The following is a 14,115-nucleotide window of genomic DNA, read 5'->3' as shown; positions in this document are numbered from 1 at the left end:
TGAAAGAGAAATTATGGAAACACTCCCATTTACCATTGCAACAAAAAGAATAAAATACCTAGGAATAAACCTACCTAGGGAGACAAAAGACCTGTATGCAGAAAACTATAAGACACTGATGAAAGAAATTAAAGATGATACCAACAGATGGAGAGATATACCATGTTCTTGGATTGGAAGAATCAACATTGTGAAAATGAGTATACTACCCAAAGCAATCTACAGATTCAATGCAATCCCTATCAAATTACCAATGGCATTTTTTACGGAGCTAGAACAAATCATCTTAAAATTTGTATGGAGTCACAAAAGACCCCGAATAGCCAAAGCAGTCTTGAGGGAAAAAAATGGAGCTGGAGGAATCAGACTCCCTGACTTCAGACTATACTACAAAGCTAGAGTAATCAAGACAGTATGGTACTGGCACAAAAACAGAAACATAGATCAATGGAACAAGATAGAAAGCCCAGACATTAACCCACGCACCTATGGTCAACTAACCTATGACAAAGGAGGCAAAGATATACAATGGAGAAAAGACAGTGTCTTCAATAAGTGGTGCTGGGAAAACTGGACAGCTACATGTAAAAGAATGAAATTAGAATACTCCCTAACACCATACACAAAAATAAACTCAAAATGGATTAGAGACCTAAATATAAGACTGGACACTATAAAACTCTTAGAGGAAAACATAGGAAGAACACTCTTTGACATAAATCACAGCAAGATCTTTTTTGATCCACCTCCTAGAGTAATGGAAATAAAAACGAAAATAAACAAATGGGACCTAATGAAACTTCAAAGCTTTTGCACAGCAAAGGAAACCACAAACAAGACAAAAAGACAACCCTCAGAATGGGAGAAAATATTTGCAAACGAATCAACGGACAAAGGATTAATCTCCAAAATATATAAACAGCTCATTCAGCTCAATATTAAAGAAACAAACACCCCAATCCAAAAATGGGCAGAAGACCTAAATAGACATTTCTCCAAAGAAGACATACAGATGGCCACAAAGCACATGAAAAGATGCTCAACATCACTAATTATTAGAGAAATGCAAATCAAAACTACAATGAGGTATCGCCTCACTCCTGTTAGAATGGGCATCATCAGAAAATCTACAAACAACAAATGCTGGAGAGGGTGTGGAGAAAAGGGAACCCTCTTGCACTGTTGGTGGGAATGTAAATTGATACAGCCACTATGGAGAACAATATGGAGGTTCCTTAAAAAACTAAAAATAGAATTACCATATGACCCAGCAATCCCACTACTGGGCATATACCCAGAGAAAACCGTAATTCAAAAAGACACATGCACCCGAATGTTCATTGCAGCACTATTTACAATAGCCAGGTCATGGAAGCAACCTAAATGCCCATCAACAGACGAATGGATAAAGAAGTTGTGGTACATATATACAATGGAATATTACTCAGCCATAAAAAGGAACGAAATTGAGTCATTTGTTGAGAAGTGGATGGATCTAGAGACTGTCATACAGAGTGAAGTAAGTCAGAAAGAGAAAAACAAATATCGTATATTAATGCATGTATGTGGAACCTAGAAAAATGGTACAGATGAGCCGGTTTGCAGGGCAGAAGTTGAGACACAGATGTAGAGAATGGACATATGGACACCAAGGGGGGAAAGCTGCGGTGGGGTGGGGATGGTGGTGTGCTGAATTGGGCGACTGGGATTGACATGTATACACTGATGTGTATAAAATTGATGCCTAATAAGAACCTGCAGTATAAAAAAACAAACAAAACAACTAATACTAAACTTTCATTGGGTTATTAGTATGGAAATATGTTAATATAAATGTTTCAGACATTACATGAAATTTCTAAAAATCTTATATTTGTATTTGTATGGAAATATGTATGGAAATATGTTAATATAAATGTTTCAGACATTACATGAAATTTCTAAAAATCTTATATTTGTATTTGTATGGAAATATGTATGGAAATATGTTAATATAAATGTTTCAGACATTACATGAAATTTCTAAAAATCTTATATGTTCTGGTATAATGTTATAAGTAATAATCCTAGTTATTACTTTAAAATGTATATCTCAGAAATAACTAATTTTCTTGTCAACTGCATTATTATGAACTTTCATCAAATCTTTAGCAGTGGTCATTTTTAAGTCTTTTGTCATTTACAGACAGTTCTGGGTGTACTCTGATGCTTTTGCAAATATGTTCCTATAAAAGGCTTTCATCTTCAAGAAATTCATGGAAAAGACCCTGACAAGTACAGGTTTCTAGTAACTGACTGTACTGCTGAACTGAATGAATAAGCATTTTCAGAACTCTAATGAAAAACTGATGAACTCATAAAAGTGCTAACAAAAGATCAAGATGAAAAAAAAAAAATTAATTACATGGGACTGAGTGAACTGATGAGGATGAGTATAATTTTTGTGACTTTCTGTCTGAATTAAAAAAAAAAAAATCCCACAAGGACTCAGAGGCAAAGAATATACAAATCAATTTTCACTGCAAAGTAAAGGAGCTGTTACAGTGGAGGATTACTGGACTAAATGTCAATATTATGACATAGTATGAGTGTGTTTCATGTTTGGTAATTGCAATCATTGTTGCTTTTGTTGTGGTCATCCATGTACAATGCTTGCTGTCAGTCTATTTATCTCTTGTAAAAATAAAATACAGTGTGTGTGTGTGAAAAATAAAAAAATAAAAACAAAAACAAAAACAAAAACAAACAAACAAAAAAAACCCTGAAACTGTGAATCACTAAATATTTACAATCTCTTTAGCCTCTAAATCCTACCTGGTATGTACAGACAGTTATATTACTCTGATAAAAATCAATGTACATTAAAATTTGTAAAACGAGTTCTTAGAGGGAAGTTCATAGTGATACAGGCCTTCTTTAAGAAAAAAGAAAAAGCTCAAATAAACAATCTAACACATCACCTAGAAGAATTAGAAAAAGAAGAACAAACAAAACCTAAAGTCAGCAGAAGGAAGGAGATAATAAAGATCAGAGAGGAAATAAATAAAATAGAGATTTAAAAAAATAGAAAAAAATCAATAAAACCAAGAGCTGATTCTTTGAAAGCGTAAACAAAATTGACAAACCTCTGGCCAGGCTTACCAAGAAAAAAGAGAGAAGACCCAAATAAACAAAATAAGAAATCAAAGAGGAGAAATCACAACTGATACTGCAGAAATACAAAAAACCATAAAACAATACTATGAACAATTACACAACCTAGAAGAAATGGACAACTTTCTAGGAACATACAGCCCTCCAAAACTGAAACAAGAAGAAATAGATAACTTGAACAGATCATCTGATCACTAGAAGTGAAACAGAATCTGTAATAAAAGAAAACTCCCTGCAAACAAAAGTCCAGAACCAGACGTTTCACAGGTGAATTCTACCAAACGCACAAAGAAGAACTTATACCGATCCTTCTCAAACTCTTCCAAAAGACTGAAGAGGAAGGAATACTCCCAAAGACATTCTATGAAGCCACCATCACTCTGATACCAAAACTAGACAAAGACACTACCCAAAAAAGAAAATTACAGGCCAATATCTTTGATGAATATAGATGCAAAAATTCTCAATAAAATATTAGCAAACTGCATCCAACAACACGTAAAAAAGATCATACACCATGACCAAGTTGGATTCATCCCAGGGTCAAAAGGATGGTTCAACATATGCAAATCAATCAATGTGATACACCACATCAACAAAAGAAAAGACAAAAACCACATAATCATCTCAATAGATGCAGAAAAAGTATCTGATAAAATTCAACATCCATTCATGATAAAAACCCTTACAAAAGTGAGTATAGAGGGAACATACCTCAACATAACACAAGCTATTTATGACAAACCCACAGCCAATATAATACTCAATGATGAAAAGCTGAAAGACTTCCTGCTAAAATCTGGAACAAGACAAGGATGCCCACTCTCAACATTTCTCTTCAACATAGTATTAGAAGCCCTAGCATCAGCAATCATACAAGAAAAAGAAATAAAAGGTATTCAAATTGGTAGGGAAGAGGTAAAACTGTCATTATATGCAGATGACATGATAGTATATATAGAAAACCCTAAAGACTCCACACAAAAACTACTAGAACTGATAAATGAATACAAGGTAGCAGGATACAAGATTAACATATAGAAATTGGTTGCATTTCTTTACACTAAATGAAATACCAGAAAGGGAATGTAAACAAACAATCCCCTTTAAAATCACATCAAAAAAAATTAAAATACTTAGGAATAAACCTCACCAAGGAGGTAAAAGACTTATATGCTGAGAACTATTGATACAAAACATTAATAAAGGAAACTGAAGATGACTCAAAGAAATGTAAAGATATCCCATGCTCCTGGATTGGAAAAATTAATATTGTTAAAATGGCTATACTACCCAAAGCAATATACAGATTTAAGGCAATACCCATCAAAATACCCATGACATTTTTCACAGAACTAGAATAAATATTCCTAAAATTTATATGGAATCATAAGAGACCCAGAATTGTCTAAACAATCCTGAGGAAAAAGAACAAAGCAGGAGGCATAACCCTTCCAGACTTCTGACAATACTACAAAATTACAGTAATCAAAACAGCATAGTATTGGCACAAAAACAGACATATAGATCAATGGAACAGAATAGAGAGCCCAGAAATAAACCCACACATGTACTGACAATTACTCTTCAACAAAGGAGGCAAGAATATACAATGGGGAAAAAAGTCTCTTCAGCAAGTGGTGTTGGGAAAGTTGGACAGCTGCATGTAAATCAATGAAACTAGAACACACCCTCATACCATGCACAAAAATAAAACTCAAAATGGCCTAAAGACTTAAATATAAGACAAGACATCATAAAACTCCTAGAAGAGAACATAGGTAAAACATTCTCTGACATAAACTGTACCAGTGTTTTCTTAGGACAGCCTCCCAAGGCAACAGAAATAAAAACAAAAATAAACAAATGGGTCCTAATCAAATCTATAAGCTTTTGCACAGCAAAGGAAACTGTAAACAAACCCACAGAATGGGAGAAAATATTTGCAAATCATGTGACTGACAAGGGCTTAATTTCCAAAATATACAAACAGCTCCTACAATTCAATAACAAAAAAGCAAACATCCCAATTGAAAAATGGGCAGAAGACCTAAACAGACATTTCTCCAAAGAATACATATAGATGGCCATTAGGCACATGAAAGATGCTCATCATTGCTAATTATTAGAGAAATGCAAATCAAAACTACAATGAGGTATAACCTCACACCAGTGAGAATGGCCATCATTAAAAAGACTACAAATAACAAATGCTGGAGAGGGTGCATAGAAAAGGGAACCCTCCTACACTGTTGGTGGGAATGTAAATTGGTACAGCCACTATAGAAAACAGTATGAAGGTCCTCAAAAAACTAAAAACAGAGTTGCCCTATGATCCAGCAATGCCATTCTTGGGCATATACCCAGACAAAACTATAATTCAAAAAGATACATGCACCCCTATGTCCATAGAAGCACTATTCACAACAGACAAGACATGGAAACAACCTAAATGTCCACTGATAGATGAATGGATAAAGAAGATGTGGTATATTTATACAATGGAATATTACTCAGCCATTAGAAAGAATGAAATAAGGCCATTTTCAGCAACATGGATGGACGTAGAGATTATCATACTGAGCAAAGTAAGTCAGAAAGAGAAAGACAAATACCATATGTTATCATTTCTATGTGGAATCTAAAATATGACACAAATGAACTTCTCTACGAAACAGAAACAGACTCACAGAGACTTGTGGTTGCCAAAGGGGAGGGGAGTAGAGAGGGGAAGGATTGAGAGTTTGGGATTAGCAAATGCTAACTATTATATATAGGATAGATAAACAACAAGGTCCAACTATATGGCACAAGGAACTATATTCAATATCCTGTAATAAACCATAATGGAAAAGAATATGAAAAAGAATATATACATATATGTATAACGGAGTCACTTTGCTGTACAGCAGAAATTATTGTACACAACAGTGAATTAACGATACTTCAAAAAAATTTTTTTAAAATATAAAAATTTCACCACTTACAAAAAATAAAATAAAATTTATAAAATGAACAGAAAAGACAAGTTGTCCAATTTGAATAATAAAATTCTCTATAGTTTAAAAATTTCAAATAATTCATTTTACATTAACTTTATATTTCTCAATATCTTTTAATTCATGATTTTAAAATGTAAGTCTTTTTTTTTTTTTTTTTTTTTTTTAAAATGTAAGTCTTTTGCCATGTGATTTTTATAGAAGGTCTAATGTACAGAGGGATTAAATAATTTTTAGAAGATAAAATGAATCTCATAATCTAATCAAAGGGAGAGGGAGAATAAAAAGCACATAATAGTAGGGAAAAAAAAGACTATATAGGACTTCCCTGGTGGCACAGTGGTGAAGAATCTGCCTGCCAATGCAGAGGACATGGGTTTGAGCCCTGGTCTGGGAAGATGCCACATGCCGTGGAGCAACTAAGCCCATGCGCCACAACTACTGAGCTGTGCTCTAGAGCCCACAAGCCAGAACTACTGAGCCCATGTGCCACAACTACTGAAGCCCGCGCACCTAGAGCCCATGCTCCACAATAAGAGAAGCCACGGCAATGAGAAACCCGCGCACCGCAACGAAGAGTAGCCCCCGCTCAACACAACTAGAGAAAGCCTGCGTGCAGCAACAAAGACCCAATGCAGCTAAAAATAAATTAATTAATTTAAAAAAAAAAACCAATAATCTTAAAAAAAAGACTATATAGCAAAATATGGCAAGCAGTTATAAGAAAGCTAATTGGAAACAGTTCTATTTTTCTGCTTCTGATATTCAGACTTAAAACTAAGTGTTTTTCAACAGTTTTTAAAAGAGAGTTAAAAGCTTCAGGAAGAAATATTTTTAACACATCCTAGAAATATTTTAACACACATAGCTAGCCTAATAGTGTTTAGTCAAAATGAAAGAACAAACAAAAAAAAACCACAGAAAATAGGTCATCCCAAAACAACAAAAAAAAAGAGATCAGTGAAAACAAAAGCTGGTTCTCAAACTAATAACAAAATAGACAAGACTGGTAAGAATGATCACAACAAAATAGAGAGAAGGCATAAACAATGTTAGAAATACAAGCGGAGGGCTTCCCTGGTGGCGCAGTGGTTGAGAATCTGCCTGCCAATGCAGGGGACATGGGTTCCAGCCCTGGTCTGGGAAGATCCCACATGCCGCGGAGCAACTGGGCCCGTGAGCCACAACTACTGAGCCTGCGCGTCTGGAGCCTGTGCTCCGCAACAAGAGAGGCCGCGATAGTGAGAGGCCCGCGCACCGCGATGAAGAGTGGCCCCCGCTTGCCGCAACTGGAGAAAGCCCTCACACAGAAACGAAGACCCAACACAGCCAAAAATAAATAAGTAAATAAAAAATTAAAAAAAAAACACATTAGAATAAAAAAAAAAACACATTTGGTAAAATTTAATATCCATTCATGATTTTAAAAAACCCAAACTTCTTAACAAGCAAGAAATAGAAGAGATAATAAACTGATTAAAGTTTATCTACCAATATCCTGTAGTAAATTTCATACTTAATGATGAAATATAAAAGCATTCACTTTAAAGCCAAGAAAAATGTTTTTTTCATATCTACTTAATATTACTGTTAAGTTCTTAAGCACTGCATTAAAACATTAAAAAAGAAAAAGTATAAGGATGGGAAGGGAAGTAATACAATTATTATTTTCTGACGATGACTCTATCCACAGAAAATCCAATCAAAAAGACATAAACTATTAGCACTAAGCACTAATAAAAGTTGCTGGATATAAGACTGACACACAAGGTCAGTGAAGTTCCTAATACCAGATGATGTTAATTTTTGAAAGATAAACTTAAAACTGCAACATTTATAAGGCACCTGGAGTATATCTAATAAAAGATATAAAATAATTTTACCAGAAAAATTGCAGAACTTTATTGAAAGACATGAAAGAAGACCAAATAAACTGAGAAATATATCATGTGCATAAATGAGCTAATTTGGTATATAGAAAGACTTAAAATGTTTCTAAATTGGTCTATAAATTCAATAAATTTCCAATAAAATCTCAACAGGGTTCTTCCCAGAAACAAAACAATCTGATCTTAAAATTAACATGGGAAAACTTTTTTTAAAGATCAAGAGTAAATACGACAATTTTGTAGATGGCTAGCGGGAAGCTGCTGCATAGCACAGGGAGATCATCTTGGTGCTTTGTGACGACCTAGCGGGGTGGGATAGGGAGGGTGGGAGGGAGGCTTAAGAGGGAGGGGTTATGGGGATGTATGTATACATATAACTGATTCACTTTGTTGTACAGCAGAAACTAACACAACATGGTAAAGCAATTAGACTCCAATAAAGATGTATTAAAAAAAAAGAGTAAATAAGATAATTTTGAAGCTAAATAGGGCAGATCTGCTCCTGATATATATCATTACTTACAAAGCAACAGTAATTACAACAGTATGATATTAACATGGGAGAACAAAACCGAGGTTGGGAAATTCAGTGGAAAAAAAACTTTTCAATAAATATGTTGGAACCACTAGCTCTTTATATATAGAAAAATAAATAACAATAAGATCCTTACTATATACACAAGTAAAATGTCAGATGAATTGAAGACCTATATGTGAAAATCCAATCTGTAAGCACACATAAACCTTAAGGATGAAAACTTTCATTACATCCGGATAGGGAAGGAATTGTAAACCAGGTTCAAAAACCAAACAGTAAAGGAAAACAATTGTTAAATTTAAGGTTAAAATTGAAGACACGTAAAACACTTTTAAAAAAAAAGGGACGAAAATTGAAAAAAAAAGCTAACAAAAATTTTGTGGAGACTTTAAAGTGTAATTCTACATGAGGAGAAAATATCTCTACAATAAATATAACTGAGAAAGGCTTGATATCCAGAAAATATGAGGAATTCCTACAAATTAGTAAGAAAAAGAGTACAGATCCAATAGAAAATGAGCAAAAAACATGAATAAGCAATTCTCAGATAAAGAGATCCAAATGCTCAAACTTATTAGTAATCAGGAAATGCAGATTAAACTAAGGAGATTTAGATTTCAAAGAATGAGAATGGCAAAAAATTTTTACATCTTACACTATGAAATATTGTTGAGGATGTAGGGAAGTATAAGCTCTAACACATCGTGGGAATATAAACTTAGGTACATTCTATAGAGCAACTTTGAAATACTGGCTTTACTACCAAATGTGATAGTTTTATTGTTAACATACCTCAAAATCTGAAAAATTAAGCACTAAAATTGAGCTTATAAGGAAAATAAAAGGCTAAGACAAAACTTACGCAACTCTGTAATGAGAACACTAACAAAATCAATAATTGGTACCCGAGGAAATAAACTGCTCAGTCAGGCAGGCAGCTCAGTGTGGCTGGAGGCTGTCATAGCAGATATTAAAAATGCACAGAAAATAATAGCATGGAAATTCTGGGTACATTTCGATTAGGATGGGGCTGGCAGATGCTAAGACAAAGCAAATGGAAGTAGAGCTCTGAGCCAGAAGGCTGCCATTAAAGTACTGAGGAGAGGGTGAAACCTGCCATGAGTCACCGAGGGCACAATGCTAGGATGCAACTCTAGGGAAGGAGGAAGCCCTGGGTGGGTGTAGGTGCTCATTTCTAGCTGTTGTTTAATACAGTCAAAAGAGCCCCTGCTGCCAATGCAGCACTGAAAAGAGGGCTTTTCCTTTCCTTCTGAAGGCTGCAATTCTACTCCTCCTATTCTGGCTCCCCTTGCCTAGAAAAATTTTACGCGAAACAGCATGACTTCTAAGTAAAACTTTCATTATTCTCTTATTTACCAATCATGTGTAAGCTAACTGTATTACAAAAACCCTGTTAGAATAGATGCTATCTAGGTAGAGTATAATACATACACCCTAAGACCTGGCAAATTACACTTCTGTATGTCTTCTGTAGAGAAACTCTTGCACATGGCCACAAGGTGACAGACGTAACACTGTTAACAACAGTGCAAAAGTGAAAACCATCTAATAGTTGTAGAGAACAGAAACACTTGTTTAGTCTTACAAAAGAATGCTAATCAGCAGCTAAAATGAATGACCTAGAAACATGTAAGAACAAGGATAGATTTCAAAGTTATTATTGCTGACACAAAAGATACTCAACATCATTATTCATGAGGGATATGATGATTAAACCATAATGAGATGCCATTTCACACATACTAGGATGGCTATATAAAAAAAGACAGATAATAACAAGTGTTAGTGAGAACGTGGGGTTTCTGAAACCCTCATATACTGCTGGTGGGAATGTAAAACAGTGCAGTCACTTTGGAAAACAGTTTGGCAATTTATTAAAAATTAAACACAAATTTATCAAACGATCCAGCAATTCTCTTCCTTGGTATCTACTCAAGAAACATGAAAATATATACCCATACAAAGACATAAATGTTCAGAGCAGCATTATTCTTAAGGGCCAAAAAGTGAAAACAACTCAAATTTTCATCAACTAATGAATTAGTCAATAAAATATATCAGTAGAATGCAATACTACTAGGCAATAAAATGGAATGAAATACTGATAGAGATACTCCAATATGGATGAGCCTGAAAACATTATGCTAAGTGAAAGAAGCAAGGCACAAAAGATCACATTTTGTATGATTTCATTTACATGACATATCCAAGAAAAGGCAAATCTTAAGAGACAAGAAAGTAGATGATTGGTTACTTGGGGTTGTAGGTATGACTGCAAATGGACAAAAAGAATCTTTTGAGAAGGAACTATTCTAAAATTGAATTATGGAGATGTTAGTACAACTCTGTAAACTTACTATAAATCACTGAATTATACACTTAAAATGAGTGAATTTTATGTTACATAAATTATACCCCAATTAAGTTGTTAAAAAACATAATGCTGAATGAAAAAAGCAAGTTGCTTAATCTACGCCAAGTAGGACACCATTTATGTAAAATCTAAAACCTAAAATAATAGTATATGTTTTGGACATACATATATAAGAAAATATAAAATCATATATGGTAACAGTTTGTACCAACTTCAAAATAGTGCTTACCTCTAGAGATGAAGAAAAGGTAAAAGAATGGGAGAGAGGTTTCTGCTAGCTACATCAATGATGTTTACTTCTTAGGAAAAAAAAAATTTAGCTAACTCAACCAAATACTAATATCTCAGTGCTAGATACACAGGATGTCTGTTATGGTATTTTCTGTACACTTGAAAGAAAACCTCACCTTTGCTCAACTCTGTGTCTTTGTGGACTTCTACCATATTAGCCGGTGTACAGTGAGGAATTTCAGGAGACAGAACCTCAGAGTGCAATGTTAATTCAGCAGAGAACTCCTGGGATCCATCGCTGTAGTCCACAGATCCTGATAATGTTCTGCTTAATTAAAACATATCCTTTATAACAAACTATATATCAAAGCAATAAAATTAGTTCTGAGATCTATAATAAATAACCACTTACACAGAGAAATCATTCTGTTTGAGAATTTCCTGAAGTCTCTTCTGAAAATTTTTTTCACTTTCTGTTGCTGGCACAAACCTGCGATCTTTGAATTTTAAAAGTGCATTAAAAAATGTAGATAGCAAATGAATGAAATATTTTCCTTTTTCCTAGAAGAGCTTTTAAAATGGTAGCAATTTCCTATCCTTGACACATATAACACCACCTAAAAGTAGTCCTATTATAAATCAAACAAAAGAGAAATGGTTGTTACTGAAGCTATGAAATTAAGCACTTAAAGTCAGTCTAAGATTAAGTTCTATAACTTAAATCTAAAAGAGAAAAACATTATTTTCTACCTATAAATGTATCATACAACCTGAACCTAGAAATTTTCCCTTTATAAAATATTTCTATTTTAAAAGGCATTAAAGGCATTCAAAACTTATCAAAGGATTTTTAGTGTCCAAGAGATTATAATATAAATTTTAATTGGACTTCAGTATAGGCTTACTACTGTATTTCAGATACATTTGCCTTTTGAATTATGTCTTCTATTCTTTTACCTTTATTTAAAAATTTTTGTTGTATCCATGGCATTACTTAAGCCCCTTCAAATTCTTTTTGAATATAGCAGGGTTTAGTAAAAAATAAAATTTTTTTTACTATTTACTATTTTTAGAGTATTTTCTTCAGAGATACACAAGGTAATCAAAGTCAGAATTTATATGACATACCCAGAAAATAACATGGGGGCAGAATTTCATGGGTGACATTTTCAAAGCGTAATGAACTAAACGAAGTGTTTCTAAGTTGGGATTCATGCTCTTCTGTAAGTATTCTATAGCTCATTTGGAAATACAAGAGGTTAAAACATACCACAGAATGAAAAAGGAGAAAAAGGTACTACCAGTGAAAACCAAGGCCAATGAAGATGTCAATTTCTCATATGAACAGAGACAATGAGTGACACTTTGGAGGTACAGAATTATGGTTCAGAGCAATGAGAATAGGGAAAATATATATAGAAAATTTAAAGGTAGTCTGAAAAGCAAAATCTAATGTCAAGGTAAAAATTCAATGGCTTAAACTTTTCCATTAAAATATCCAGTTAAAAGAAAATCATTTATACCTTGTGATTCGGGTTGACTAATTTGAGAAGTTTCATTTTTGTTTCTTCGCCGTTGCTTTTCATCTTCCCATATGGCCTGTAGACCAGGGTTTCCACCAATTTGAGCTGTAATCATAATAATACTTCAATACTACAAGGGTCAAAGTGAAAAATACTTGCTTAAAAAAATCCATACTTAAAAAAAAATACTGTCTTTTAAGAAAAACAATTACCTACTTTGTGTAATAAAACAGACAAATTATCCCAACCTATATTTACTATATTACTCCTTTTTTAGTTTTCCTACTAGTTCCCAAAAACACAGCAAGTGAATAAGATTCAAACATTTGATGATAGCCAACAGACCTGAAAGTCTCCTCCCTGGTATATAACCTGAAAATAAAAAAATTAAAAGGCAGGCATAGTAAATTCTTTTATAATGGCTAATTTATTTAGTGTCACACTTACTTTAGGTTCATGTCTATGCAAACAAACTCATATGAATGAAAGCATAAATGAAAAAATAATGACTATCCCATCAGAGGTACAGAAAAAAATCTTCATAACATTTTACATCCTCCTTCTTTAAATAATTTCACTTCCCCAGTAATGTTTTCTTCCCTACTTTTTCCATCCTTTGGTCACGGATTTTTAAAAATAAAAACATATATTAAGAATAACTGTGTACATACCTTCAATGTCCAACCGATTTAAGATATCAGCAGCTACAGCATCCACTTCTAATTCACAAGTACTCTGTGGTTCAACACCTTCCAGTATTAAAGAGCTGTATTAAAGAAGTATCAAAAGACACAATAATTATGTAAGAGAAAATTTTCTTAAGATTTTTATTACTTAACAATTTTTCATGTTTACGTGGTAACCAGGAAAGCCAGTGACCCTATATTAATTCACAATTATTCATGACATAATTGATACTCTGTGTGTATATACAAAGAAATGAAAAACAGGAAGAGAAACACAAAATTCACAACTCCATTGAGATACTTTTGGAGTTTATTTTACATATTTTGGTTCATTATATTTTATAGAAAAGGAATGTACAATGTTTCAGCATGTGGGTCACATCCAGGGCAGGATGGGATAAAATAACAGAGGGACAACAGAGGGGATGCATCAAAAACCATACACACATGCAATTATTTGCCCAGAGGCATCTATCTCCGCAATCGTAGATGGTTTTTAAAAATGAGGAGGGAATATATATATATATATAACAAGAGATGAGGGGAGGTGAACATACTGAAAAGTGGGCAAATGATACTGTTCTCCCTGCCCTCAACTACTGCTGAGCTGGGGAATGTTTAAAAATTTTCCATAACTATAGAATTGAGAAACCACATGAGTCCAATAGTGGGATCATAGCTAGGAAAAGAGGTGACACCAT

General features: G+C 33.7%; 1 protein-coding gene across 2 annotated transcripts in view; it reads right to left on the bottom strand.

Moving 5' to 3' along the window:
- Window positions 1-14,115, bottom strand: part of REV3L (REV3 like, DNA directed polymerase zeta catalytic subunit) — a 191,305-nt gene that overhangs the window by 96,559 nt on the left and 80,631 nt on the right. For both annotated transcript variants that reach the window (XM_059941399.1, XM_059941400.1), the window contains exons 6-9: window positions 13,400-13,494; window positions 12,729-12,833; window positions 11,618-11,702; window positions 11,382-11,530 (exon numbers count right to left, since the gene is read on the bottom strand). In XM_059941399.1, the coding sequence (XP_059797382.1) occupies window positions 11,382-11,530; window positions 11,618-11,702; window positions 12,729-12,833; window positions 13,400-13,494 (434 nt within the window). The remainder of the gene's footprint in view (window positions 1-11,381; window positions 11,531-11,617; window positions 11,703-12,728; window positions 12,834-13,399; window positions 13,495-14,115) is intronic.

The sequence above is a fragment of the Balaenoptera ricei genome, chromosome 12, assembly GCF_028023285.1.
Source record: "Balaenoptera ricei isolate mBalRic1 chromosome 12, mBalRic1.hap2, whole genome shotgun sequence".
In the NCBI taxonomy this organism is placed as follows: Eukaryota; Metazoa; Chordata; class Mammalia; order Artiodactyla; family Balaenopteridae; genus Balaenoptera; species Balaenoptera ricei.
Note: the sequence above shows the minus strand (reverse complement) of the source record. Positions and strands in the feature narration are given on the sequence as shown.